The sequence below is a fragment of the Pectinophora gossypiella genome, chromosome 14, assembly GCF_024362695.1.
Source record: "Pectinophora gossypiella chromosome 14, ilPecGoss1.1, whole genome shotgun sequence".
Lineage (NCBI taxonomy): Eukaryota > Metazoa > Arthropoda > Insecta > Lepidoptera > Gelechiidae > Pectinophora > Pectinophora gossypiella.
The window spans coordinates 2,089,871-2,102,713 of NC_065417.1; the positions used below are offsets into that span (position 1 = coordinate 2,089,871).

The 12,843-nt window shown below is 43.0% G+C and overlaps 1 protein-coding gene and 1 long non-coding RNA gene across 2 annotated transcripts in view; one reads left to right on the forward strand and one right to left on the reverse strand.

The window, feature by feature from the left end:
• LOC126372600 (uncharacterized) overlaps nucleotides 1-12,843 on the reverse strand; it is a 209,997-nt gene that overhangs the window by 47,835 nt on the left and 149,319 nt on the right. The gene's annotated exons all lie outside the window — the stretch shown is intronic.
• LOC126372582 (putative 1-phosphatidylinositol 3-phosphate 5-kinase) overlaps nucleotides 1-12,843 on the forward strand; it is a 30,690-nt gene that overhangs the window by 9,506 nt on the left and 8,341 nt on the right. The window contains exons 9-24 of the mRNA XM_050018412.1: nucleotides 836-956; nucleotides 1,903-2,011; nucleotides 2,319-2,571; nucleotides 2,989-3,667; nucleotides 4,154-4,358; nucleotides 4,819-4,936; nucleotides 5,223-5,415; nucleotides 6,199-6,330; nucleotides 6,960-7,050; nucleotides 7,448-7,650; nucleotides 8,015-8,133; nucleotides 8,516-8,644; nucleotides 9,727-9,852; nucleotides 10,597-10,650; nucleotides 10,902-10,958; nucleotides 11,727-11,818. Coding sequence (XP_049874369.1) covers nucleotides 836-956; nucleotides 1,903-2,011; nucleotides 2,319-2,571; nucleotides 2,989-3,667; nucleotides 4,154-4,358; nucleotides 4,819-4,936; nucleotides 5,223-5,415; nucleotides 6,199-6,330; nucleotides 6,960-7,050; nucleotides 7,448-7,650; nucleotides 8,015-8,133; nucleotides 8,516-8,644; nucleotides 9,727-9,852; nucleotides 10,597-10,650; nucleotides 10,902-10,958; nucleotides 11,727-11,818 — 2,681 coding nt within the window. The remainder of the gene's footprint in view (nucleotides 1-835; nucleotides 957-1,902; nucleotides 2,012-2,318; nucleotides 2,572-2,988; nucleotides 3,668-4,153; nucleotides 4,359-4,818; nucleotides 4,937-5,222; nucleotides 5,416-6,198; nucleotides 6,331-6,959; nucleotides 7,051-7,447; nucleotides 7,651-8,014; nucleotides 8,134-8,515; nucleotides 8,645-9,726; nucleotides 9,853-10,596; nucleotides 10,651-10,901; nucleotides 10,959-11,726; nucleotides 11,819-12,843) is intronic.

The following is a 12,843-nucleotide window of genomic DNA, read 5'->3' on the forward strand; positions in this document are numbered from 1 at the left end:
AGGCCCCTGACATGGCTCATGTAACGACTACTTAAATCACTAACATTTTACTATTAAAAAAATAATTAAAATTAAAAAAATAAGTTGTACGTCCTCACACATACTGCGTCATAATCATAAATCATAAACAGCCTGTATACGTCCCACTGCTGGGCACAGGGCTCCCCTCAAACAACCGGAGGGGGTATGGAGCATACTCCACCACGCTGCTCCACTGCGGGTTGGTGGAGGTGATTTTACGGGTAATAAATAGCCGGGACCAACGGCTTAACGTACCCTCGGAAGCACGGAATCATATTACTTTTTCTGACAATCAGATGATTCAAGCCTGAAAAGTCCTTACCAAACAAAGGACTGTCTCACAAAATGATTTCGACAATGTCCCCATCGGGAATCGAACCCGGACCTTCAGACCGTGACACTAGCTCTCAAACCACTACACCACGGAGGCTGGCTTATGTAGCCAATCTTATTGGAAAAGATCTTCGCACATAGCGGGCATATGAGCACACCATTTAAATGTATAATTGATCGCCGCAACAAAGGATACGAGTAACACGTAGCTACTTATAGGAACATAACAAACAGCATATAAACATCCCACTGCTGGGCACAGGCCTTCCCTCAATCAACTGTATGAGGTAAGTAGCGCACTCCAGCACGCACTGCGAGTTGGTGGAGGTGTTTTTACAAACGAAACGGCTTACTAATATAAACTGCGTAAGATTGTTTTTTATAAAATAGAGGTACTATTTCATGAACAAGTTCAAGGACTTCTAAGATTCCGATTATGCGTTTCTCCGGATGTTTTAAATGTTTCTCTATGGTCTTCCAGACATATACAGCAACGACATAGACGTCCGTAACTACGTGCAAGTTAAGAAGGTCCCCGGTGGTGCTCCGCGAGACAGCACCGTGGTGCAAGGAGTCGTCATGACTAAGAATGTTGCTCACAGGTCAGCTCACCTTTTTAGGTCTTCTTATCGTGTGGGTTGTGAGGTGGAATACCAACCTCATCAACCCTGGTATCAGAGTTATTATTCTACACCTCCGTGGTCCAGTGGTTGAGCATTGGGTTCACGATCTGGAGGTCCCGGGTTCGATTCCCGGTGGGGACATATCACAAAAATTACTTTGTGGTCCCTAGTTTAGTTAGGACATTACTGGCTGATCACCAGATTGCCCAGAAGTAAGATGGTCCGTGCTTCGGAAGGCACGTTAAGCCGTTGGTCCCGGTTACTACTTACTGATGTAAGTAAGTAGTCGTTACATGAGCCATGTCAGGGGCCTTTGGCGGCTCAATAGTAACCCTGACACCAGGGTTTGTGAGCTTGGTACTCCAACCTCACAACCCACACGATAGAAGAAGAAGAGTTATTATTGAGCCGCCAAAAGCTCCTGACATGGCTCATGTAACGACTACATACATCAGTAAGTAGTAACCTGGACTAACGGCTTAACGTGCCTTCCTAAGCATGGATCATCTTACTTTCGGACAATCAGGTGATCAGCCTGTAATGTCTTAACCAAACTAGGGATCACAAAGTAATTTTTGTGGCATATCGCCACCGGGATTCGAACCCGGGGCCTCCGGATCGTAAGCCCAACGCTCAACCACTGTGCTACGGAGGCGGTTTTTTAGGTTATGGCAATGAGTCGCTTAATTTTACAACCCTAACTGCCAGTGACTCTATTTTAAATTCTTTACAGTACACGGGGGGCTAGCCAAGTTGCAAACGATCATGACAATCGTCAGAGATAAAAATGTATGAGGCTGACATAAGATGACATGTCAATCCCATACATGTTTATCATCGTCACGGTCTATTTTGACGCGTTGACATGTCACCTTATGTCAATCCCATACATTTTTATCACCGTCTGATACTGATATATTTTCAGAGGAATGCCACAACAGATATCCAACCCCACAGTACTGCTACTCGACTGCTCTATCGCGTACCAGAGAGTAGAAGGAAAGCTCACATCGCTTGAGCCGGTCTTGATGCAGGTGAGAAATTATATAAAGCCTTCACATTTTCGTCAGACGATTCTTGTGACTAACGGGGGGGTTGAGAATTCTCAGGAAAATGGGGCTGGTAACAACAGGATGCGAAGGGTTTAAATGACGCGTTGCCTATCTCCAGCGTATTTCGTTGCCTGGAAGAAACCTCGCGCATTGAAATCGAGAAAATCGACGCTATTAGACTCGCTCGAGATCGTGGTTACCATGGTTACGCATACCAATTTGCTATTAGACGACACGAACACGATCGATAGTTTTTAGTACGTAGATGATTTTTTTATTATAACGACAGGAGCAAGAATACTTAGTCCGCTGCGCAGCGCGTATAACAGCGCTGCGGCCGCAAGTGGTGCTGGTGAAGGGGTCCGTGGCGCGTGGAGTGCAGGATGCCCTGCGCACGGAGGGCGTAGCCCTGGCGGCGGGGGTGCGCGAACGTGCGCTCAAGAGGGTCGCGCGGGGCACTCGCGCTGAAATAGTCACCTCCATCGATGCCAGGATCGGGACGCCGAAACTTGGAACATGTCGAAATTTCTATGTTAAGAACTGTGAGTACTGTTTAGTGTGTTTAGGCCTGATTGTCCGAAAGTAAGATGATCCGTGCTTCGGAAGGCACGTTAAGCCGTTGGTCCCGGTTACTACTTACTGATGTAAGTGAGTAATTGTTACATGAGTCATGTCAGAGGCCTTTGGTGGTTCAATAATAACTCTGACACCAGGTTGTGAGGTGGAATACCAGCCTCAGCAAGATCCTTAATTAAACACATCACAACATAACGGCCTCTGTGGTCCTGTGGTTGAGCGTTGGGCCGGCCTTTGAGGTTCAATAATAACTCTTACACCAGGGATCAGGCGGGTATTCCACCTTACCAGAGTAAACCGTACTAAACCTTTACTAGATTCAATACTTTGTGTATAATGAGTGTTGTAATTTGTTTAACTTGAACTGAATTTTAAATTTTCAGATTCAAGCAAAACCCTAATGGTACTAGAAGGCTGTGCGGAACCACAGTTTGGTTGCTGCATACTGCTAAGAGGAGCATCCCAACAGGAGTTGGTTAGAGTCAAGAAAGTCGTCAAATTCATGCTTCTAGCGTGTTACAACTGGAAGCTAGAAAAGGCATTCCTTGGTGATATCGAAGCTTCACTCCCAGAAGCGGGAATGACATTCGATGATGACAACAACGACGAAAATGACGTATTCAAATCCGAAATGACCAAAGGAAATGATGATGCTAAAAGCAATGATTTTGATGGAAACAGCAATGATTTTAATGAAGTCAAAGCTGATATAGAAGATAAGGAAAGAAATCCTAATAGTCCAATTGAAAAATCTAGTGATAATGTTAATTATACTGTTAAAACTGATATGAAAAGTGATTTAAATGATGCTACAAATGGCAATGAAAAATCTGTTAAAGAATCAAAATCTAGTATAACGGATTCTAAATCCCAAGAGTTAGATGATCCTTTGCAAAAAGCAAAGACATTTAGTCGCAAAACGGACAGTGATAAGACTTTGAGTTGTGGTGTGCCTATTAGAGACTTTAGTGATCCATTGCGCGCCACGTTGTCGGTCGATGATGACGTGTTCCTACCGAAGCAGGAAGGGATGCTGAAAGCTGATGACACTCATAGCGATAGGTAAGTTTAAACATAAGACATAAATCTGGCACCAATACGAATTGGTGCGGGGCAGAGAGCGTCCGCTCTATACGTAATACAATGCCAGTGAGTAAGAAGATTAAAATGATAGCAAAACCAGGTTATAAGAAAACCAGGTATGCTCAAAAGTGACAGCTAACATTTCAAGGTTAGCCCAGCTGACGTTATCCCACCCTGCGTTGCCATTTCGTAAAAAATAAATTACCCACGATCAACGTTTTTATATTTACTTTGCAAGGCAATTTTGAACTTTTAAAACCCTATTTTTTTACTGTCCTATTTTTCCCTAAAAAAATAGCATGGAGAATGCTGCACCGAAAAGAGCGTGGCTCTTAAATTGATGATGATGAGGAATGGATTGACTTATACTTGTAATAATTTTTATATATGTGACAAATAATTAAATGAATCGGAGGGAATTGGGAGTCGTGAGCTTATGCCATGTCGTGTTGTTTCCACCAAAAGATGGTCGACAGACGACGCGGTGCTGTCGATGTCCCCCAACGTGGTGATCCCGGCGCCGTACCTGGAGACGGAGGCGGGCCGCAAGTGCCCGCTGCGGCGCTACTGCCCGCGGCCGCCGCTGCGCGCCCCGCGCCGCGCCCCGCACACGCCGCGCGCCGCGCCGCGCCGCCGCAGCCGCCCGCACCCGCCGCACGTGCTGCTCAAGGTGCACCGCCTTACCATGCCCACAGATGACAGCTGCTTGAGGAGTCTCGCTCAATCTACAGGACATGACAAATGTCTTTCGTCTCGCTACATCCTGCCCCATTGTGCATTTTCTTCATTACGTAATACTGGCAGAATTGTGATCACACGAAAAACCTTAATCAAGAATTGAATACTTTATTGCTTTATTCTTTATGCCAATACCATGCAAATGTCCCGTACTTCAATTCTTCCCTCCATGATAGTGAACTTTTGTTATTGCGCGCGACACAATTTTCCATTCCCTTTTCATTGCCTTTGGGGGTGATTTTCAGATAAAAAACTATCTTAGGTCTCAAACTATCTCCACACCCAATTTCATATAAATCGAAAGGTCACAAACAGACAGGTACTTCCACATTAGGGTGGATGTCTGGTGCAAGATCGCGTGATTATCATGATGGATTGCCTAATGTTTTCAGGAGGTGCACCCATTCATAGCCAACCCAATAACAGCGCCAGCGGACGACCCGGCGCTGCGAGCGTCTCTCGCGCACTACCGCGCCACCGGCTGTCGACTGGTTAACAACAATCATATGCGTAAGTTATTCCACAAGTTTTCTAACTAAAGCAACAGAGAATAATGTTAGGTTTTCCTTTGTGAATAGTATAAAACCATCACTCTACGCTCGAAACATTCTTTTTTTGCAATTACAAACTTATTTTCAGTTGGTAAACTAATCCCGATCTATGTTGAGGTATGGAGGCAACTGTTTTTCAACGGCAAAGTTAAAGCTTTCTAAAACCCTCTTTGCGGTTTTTTTATAGATTTAATACCCACATTTCCAACACATACACATAACGATCATCTGCCAACTTCTTCCAGCCGGCTGCCCTCAATACAAACCATCAGTAATAAAGAAGACCCCTAAAGTACCAGAAGTAGAATCCAGTCAGAAGGAGATTGAAAAGGAGCCGCTGGAGCCGCTCGCCCCGGAGAACCACCAGCGTCTGAGCGTGCTGCTGTACAGCTTCAGCAATAAGTCCGCCAACGTGCCCGACTTCTGCGTCAACCCTTGGTGAGTCATATCACACGATGAGTAATTTCTTAAGAGTGGAGTTGTGTCAGAAGAAAAGAGAGAAGGAGAAACACCAGCGGTTGAGCGTGCTGCTGTATAGCTTCAGCAATAAGTCTGCCAACGTGACCGACTTCTTCTTCAACGTCTCGACTGGAATGGTCTTCCTCTTCTATGGTGTGGGTAATGAGGTAGATTACCAACGTCATCAACCCTGGTTTATTATTGGGTCCCAAAAGCCCCTGATATGGTTCACGTGTATGTGTATTGGCATCGTTGCTGGTCACTGACTTCGTCTTGGCTGTTTGTCCTGTTAACAACATCCCCAGACACGCGTTTAAAATTCCCACACTTCGAATTTTGTGTTTCCCGTCACTCCCCTATTAACCTCCGCGTTGGTTGGAGTATTTGATGACATGCCAAATCAATTCTATCAAAAAAAGAAAACAATAAATATATTGCTAGCTATACAAATGCATCCATATTGTTCAGTTTTCACTCGACATGTCTTCGTAAACCGTGGCTCAAGATCCACGTATATCCACGTCTACCGGTATGGGCTTTATTATTTGGGAATTAAATCAAGTTGTTATCGAAGAGTTTCTTTATTTGAGACTTCGTTTCTCACTGTTGTCAAAATCAAGCCGTATTTATCGTACTGTAGAATACAATCTTTGCAAAGGAGCAGATAAGCTCGAGTGATGTAATACATTATCTCCTCAAAATAAACAATACCTTTCCATTCAGATACCTAAGGTATTGAACCTTTTCACTCTTTCGTTTCAGGATAGTGACAATGGAGATGTACGGTCAGCGCGACATATCTCTGGGCGCGTTCCTTGAAAAGTACTGCTTCAACGCAGAGTTCAAGTGCTCCTCCAGCACTTGCCAGGTGCCCATGAACCAGCATGTTAGAAGGTACACATATAACGCACGCCTTTACCCCCCAAGGATAAGTAGATAATAATGAACAAACGGAATGGAAGAACGCTTTACTCTCACTGTAAGGTTGCGAATCCAGCGCGAGCCTAAACCTACGATTTTCGAAACCATTTGTGAATTCATGTTTGGATCATAATTGATTATCACGTGCTCAGCGGTGAAGGAAAACATCGTGAGGAAACCCACATACCCGAGAAATGCGTTTCGGAGGTATGATATATCGGTGAGGACATAATCCTTCAATCGAATTTTGCAATCAGCTGAACGCATTCTTTTTTCTTTGCTTTTTTGACTTGACTTATTGTAGATTTGTCGCAAATGACATTAACTATTTGGCCGGAGAAATGGGGGGCTCTCCCGGTGCAAAATTAAAGACAACAGACCTGAGGGTGCTTGAAAGATTTAATCGACCCTAGCGGATCGAAAGTCGGTATCGGGGTTCCAAAGTGTTTGTTGTCGCGAGCTGATTAGCCGGGTCGGGATTAATCGGGTCGTCGGGATCGAAAATTACGTCCTTCGGGCGCCGATACTTTCGTTGCTCCCAGACGCCGAATCCAGCAAAGAAATCCACGATCAATTAAGTAACTATTATATATCGTTTGCAGATTTGTGCATGGCGATGTGTGTATCACGATCACTTGCAACACAGTGGGACACAGCAACGTCGATAAGATTAAAGAGGAGCAGAGTAAACAGGTACCTATACCTATGTTATAGCTGCAACGACCCGTCCCGTTTCGCAAAGCTATTTTCCATACAAACTTACACGCCCTATTTCATCCCTTTTCAAGAATTATTTAAAAAAATAATGAAATATACATTTAAATTCCTTCCTCCGTCAGTATTCGGTTCATACATTCATAAACTCACGTCTATTTCCCACCGGGGTAAGCAGAGACTATGTAATTCCACTTGCTTCCGTCCTTTCATCAATCGTTTCATATTCGTCATACACGCACGCCGGTTCAGAGAAGATCGTACTAAACCTAATATTCCTACCTACCTGTAGTACTTGAGTATTCGGTACGGTGTCATTAACATCCTGTTTTACAGCAATAAAAGCTCAACAAATAAACATCCCCCCCTCGTGCAGGTAATGTTCTGGTCCCGCTGCGAGTCGTGCGGCGCGGTGGGCCGCGCGGCCCGGCTGTCGCGCGCCGCGCTGTGCCTCTCGCTCGCACAGTACATCCGCCTGCGCTGCCTGGCGCCGCGCTACGTGCGGGCGCGTACGTGCCCGCACCCGCTGCACGCGCACGCACACGCGTTCGTTTGTCGCCTTACTACTGCTTGCTTCAGGTAGGGTGGCATTGGGATATGTCCTCTCCGCGATTCGGAGCAAGCATCTTCGGATTATGAATCCAACGCTCAATCATAGTATCTGTGTATAATCTAAATAAAAAATAATCGATCCTAACGAGAGTATTTTCAGGAACCCACTCTGTAGCTTTTTTGCGTAGAATTATTCTTTAAAAAAAGTTTGTATAATTTTTCGCCCATTTCTTTTCTGGAGCAGCGCGGTGGAATATTATCTATACCCCCTCCGGTTGAGTAAGGGAAGGTTGTGGCCAGCAGTGGGATATATATAGGCTATTCATGTTATGTTATAAATATTTTGCGAAACATCCGAACGTCGTAGAATAATCTCAAAATGCTTTTGCAGGTTCAGTAAGATCCAGACGTTCGACATCAAGCTTCCTCCTGAGACGATCCACACCAAATATGACACGAAGCAAATGCGAGACGCGTTGATATCACAACTCAACGAACTCATGCATAAAGGTAAGCATATTCTTCACCATTGTGTGTTGTCGTTTTCTAAGTTCGATAACCGACCTCGCCAACCTGGTGTTAGAGTTATTATGCCACCAAAAGCCGCTGACTCACGCCGGTGCCTCGATCCTGACACACTTCTCTTATCGTTTCATACACGCACAGAGTAAGAGTGAACATTTTCTAAGGACATCTCCAATTTGGTCAATGTACGTCCTTTTAGGTCTTCCTCTGCCAGCCCTGCGCGCTGTATGGACACTCCATTTAAAATATATAGGTAGACGAACAAGAGGCAAACACTCGGCCGCTAACTGTGAGCCTAATAGGGACACGGCTTCAGTAGAAACTAACAGATTTGTCTAGGTAGAAACTGGCCTATTATTTGTGGCAGGTCACGAGACGTTCGGCGGCGTGACTGAGGCGGATGCCGACAAGGAGTACCAGGCCTTTAAGCAGCATATGGACCAGATACACCTGCAGCTCACCTCCTCGCATCTGCAGGAGCAGACCTCACTCGCTGGTCAGTTCCTTCATTCATAAAGACATTTTTTCAAATCAAATCATTTATTCGCATAGGATTCATGGTTTTGTCAACAGTTGATATGGTTTATGTTCTAAGTATCACATGATCCGCTAGATATCAGCATGCGATCATTTAGGAGGAAAGTTACTTAATTGATTAATATAAATCTACTTAACTAACTTAAAAAAATAACGAAACTTTTGGGGATTTATGGTTTATTCTTGTTTTTAGTTTTTTTTTGACGAAGCCTGTGGTGGATTTAATGCTGCTTTTTTTTGCTTAAATATATGACTAAATAGAACACAAAAAAAAACAAAAAATAACAAACTTACAATAATTAACAACAATTAGTCTGGTTTATTGTAGATGGTCTTTTCAATACACGTGCTCGTAAAGTGGCATCGCTTTTTGATACAGAAACCATCATATATAATTTACATTATAAATAAATAACTATATTCAGTTTCGTATATTTTTTAATGTTAGGCTGTTTAGCGCTTGGCGACAGTGCCAACATCACTTCTTCTTCTTTCTACTTGCGCGCGCAACAGAGATACAGGCGCAAAATTCGCGCACCATTGCCGCCTTTTTTCACAAATATTTACAGTTTTGTTTTAATTTTTTTTCTCACGAGTGTGTTGAAAAACACCGTATGAAACGCGTGAACGCGTGTGTGCGCATGGACAATTTAACCGTCGTTACTTATCTAGGTAGGTAGTACTACTTACGAAAGATGTTTTTATAATAATCAGTTAATAATTATTTATTTATTTACCACACAAATCACAAACAATACATTTTGAACAATAAGCGTTCACAATATAAATAAATAGGCTTTACACTTACGACTTACGGTCCGCGCGCAGCCTTCAGGATTCAAGTCTAAACTATGTTCGATGGGGGGTGATGTAAACCTACATCAGACGCTGCGCTGGTGGGGAGCGGAGAGTTTCCGTTCTATACGTAGGATTATCCCTTATTCTATACTCGGGTTGAAATCCAGCCTCGACTATAATGACCAACATAGCTCACGTGTATCATAATATACTTTTATTATGATCATTGTCCTCTGTTTGCAGCTGTGGTACGTAGTTTATGGAGCGTGTCAGATCAGATTATAAATGGAGAGAAGATGCTCAGAGACGCTCAAGACAAGTGGTCCAGCCCTCCTGCCAAACCTGCAAAGACACAGCCAGAAAATAACGGTAAGATTGCCGTGTTTTGAAAACCTGGGGATTAAAAAGGGCAAATCAAAGCCAAACCAACCAACTTGGGGCCAAGAGCAAAATTGTAATTTGACATTGGCGCATATAAAAGCAAGTGCGCAATGCAAACAAATGTCAATTATTGCTTTTTTAGATGAATTGCTTTGATGTGGCCATTTTAACATCCCCCCCCCCCCTGTATGTACCTCATCAAATCTCTTTGAGCTTAATCTTATTGGAAAGCGTTGATAACTTTATTGACGTAATTAATCGTAGAATAAGGTTTGTTAAAGTTGACTGCTTTTTTCTTTTCATCAATTCACTCCGTGAACCAAATTACACATATCAATCAAGGCTCCTCGATTTGACTGAACGACTATTGATAAAGTTCTTGTCATAACATCGAAGTCAGCAATAATTTATATTATGTAAATATTGTCATCGTGAGGAAATCCACATTCCCGAGAAATGTATTTTCGGAGGTATGTGACCTAACCTGTAATGGGCTGGTTTTCCCTTCGCGGGTTGGAAGGTCAGACAGGCAGTCGCTTCTGTAAAAAACCGGCCCTGTCAGATCTTCAAGTTGAGAAACGGGATAATGCGGAGATGATGAAATATTGTCAGAGTATATAATTTTCTATTTTATGTCGCCTTGGTTGTTTATTTCCTTTGACTGCGAATTTTGAGTTTTCTCATGAATCAGAAATTAACTTCACAGCAATAATTCCCCTTTTTCTCTTACAGTTGAAGAGAAGTCCGATATAGAAGATTCGGGCGACGCTGCTAACAACGAATCAGGTAAAAAATCAAACAATTTGTGTTCATTGTTTGTAAATCAGTTAATTCATTCGCCGTCTAATCCAATGGTGTTTAGTACTACATCTAATCCAAATCCGATCGGAGTTCGTGAATGAGGGATCCGAAGTGGTTGTAGAACTATCTGTATGGCAGCTTGCGCACTACATCCTCTAACAATATTTCTACTATTCATCATTCACGGATTCAAATCTGTAGGGCGATTTCACCCTAATCACACAATGTCATTACAGGCACCACTTATGTTTTCGCAGACAACACCTCTAAGGAATGTGACAAAGACCATGGGGGTAAGGGCAGATCATATTTATTGTATATTCACTTATTTTTGTTAATAAGTAGCGCCTATCACTGAAAAGTTGAGGAGCAACAAGTTATGGTAATGAAAGGTATATATGATAAAAGGTATGAATGTAGACGGATTTAGGTAGGGGGTGACCCAAGAAAGTGTGGTTGGATTGTGTGAAGAATGATATTTTATGTGTGTGACAGAAATGGATGGAAGAGGAATACATGTAGTGCCGACTTAGAGTGGGATAAGGACAGGAGATTGACTCCTCTTGATTAATATCTCGAAGAGTTCTGGAGAGGACATCACTACGTCGATGACATTATTATTTTTGAATATGGCAGACAAAAATAAAATATCCTGGGTGGATCATATATCCAGCTTAACCTCTCATATGCCGAGATACCAGACACAATAGATTTTACATTGTGTCTGGTCGAGATCCGCGTTCCGGCGTTCGAAAGATTAAGCTCCCCTAACCAAGTCTGCCGCATCCGTCACACAATGCTGCTCTATGATATTATGAGAACACAACTTATTGATGCTTATTTTTTGATAAACTTTCATGATATTTTATAATCTATGACAAAAATCATACTGTTATTCCAAAATTTCAGTTTCCTGTTCTACATTCCCTTCTATTCTTCTTATATATTCTTCTTCGAAGCTTACAGTTTCTTCTGTTCTGTATTTTTTTTTAATCTTCTTCTGTTTCCCTCTTTGAACCCTTTGAATCAGGTAATTTTAATTAATATAATTTATGCGACAGGAACAGAAGAAGATGAGGAAAAAGGAGACAAGAAGACAGTCAGACAAATATTGTCACAGTTGCTGTCCAACAACTCGGCCAACTCTAACCAGGTAACTAGGTCTATGATAGCGCTGTTTGGAGAGCGCATGACTTACATCGAAGTGCAACAGCTTCGAATCGCGGTTCGGGATCTAAACTACAGAATTTGACTTTATGAGCGACGAATTTGACTTTATTAACAATCTCCGTGGTCCAGTGGTTGAGCGTTGGGCTCACGATCCGGAAGTCCTGGGTTCGATTCCCGGTGGGGATATATCACAAAAATTACTTTGTGATGCCTAGTTTGGTTAGAACATTACAGGCTGATCACCTGATTGTCCGAAAGTAAGATGATCCTTGCTTCGGAAGTCAAGTTACGCCGTTGGTCCCGGTTACTACTTAGTGATGTATGTAAGTAGTCGTTACATGAACCATGTCAGGGGCCTTTGGCGGCGCAATAGTAACCCTGACACCAGAGTTGATAAGGTTGGTACTTCACAAGTCACAAGATAGAAGAAGAAGAAGAAGAAAGTTTTGACTTTATGAGTATGATGGCCATCGCTGCTGTTCGGAATGCGTGAGAAATCGCGTCATCTGACATCTGTAGACACTTTACAATCTCAACCAAATACTTGTTAATGATTTCTGTTGTATAGCATTCACCCATGCTTAGGGAAACTCAGAAAGAGAAAATTTCATAGAAAACATCTGAGTCGGACGGGACTTCAACCCGCAGGTCTTGTTAAGCCGGGACGAGCTTGTTAACCGTTAAACCACCGGATCCTCATCCTATCCATGCGAAATTTCTGAACTATATCGAAAAAGCAAGAGAGAAACCACTGCCCTATTTTTCCTTAAAAAGTAGCATGGAGAATCCTACACCGATACCGTGGTTCTGGAATTAGTGATGATGTGATCAAGGCAAATACTTGTTTCCTTCCTTCGTTGGTCTAATAGGGCTCGGTGAGGTGTGGGTACTTAATGTTCATCTTGGATGTACGGTCACGAGTCATCATTAGCCCAGTAACGTCCCCACTGCTGGGGCACGGGCCTTCCCTATGGATGGATAGGGAGATTGGGCCTTAAACCATCACGC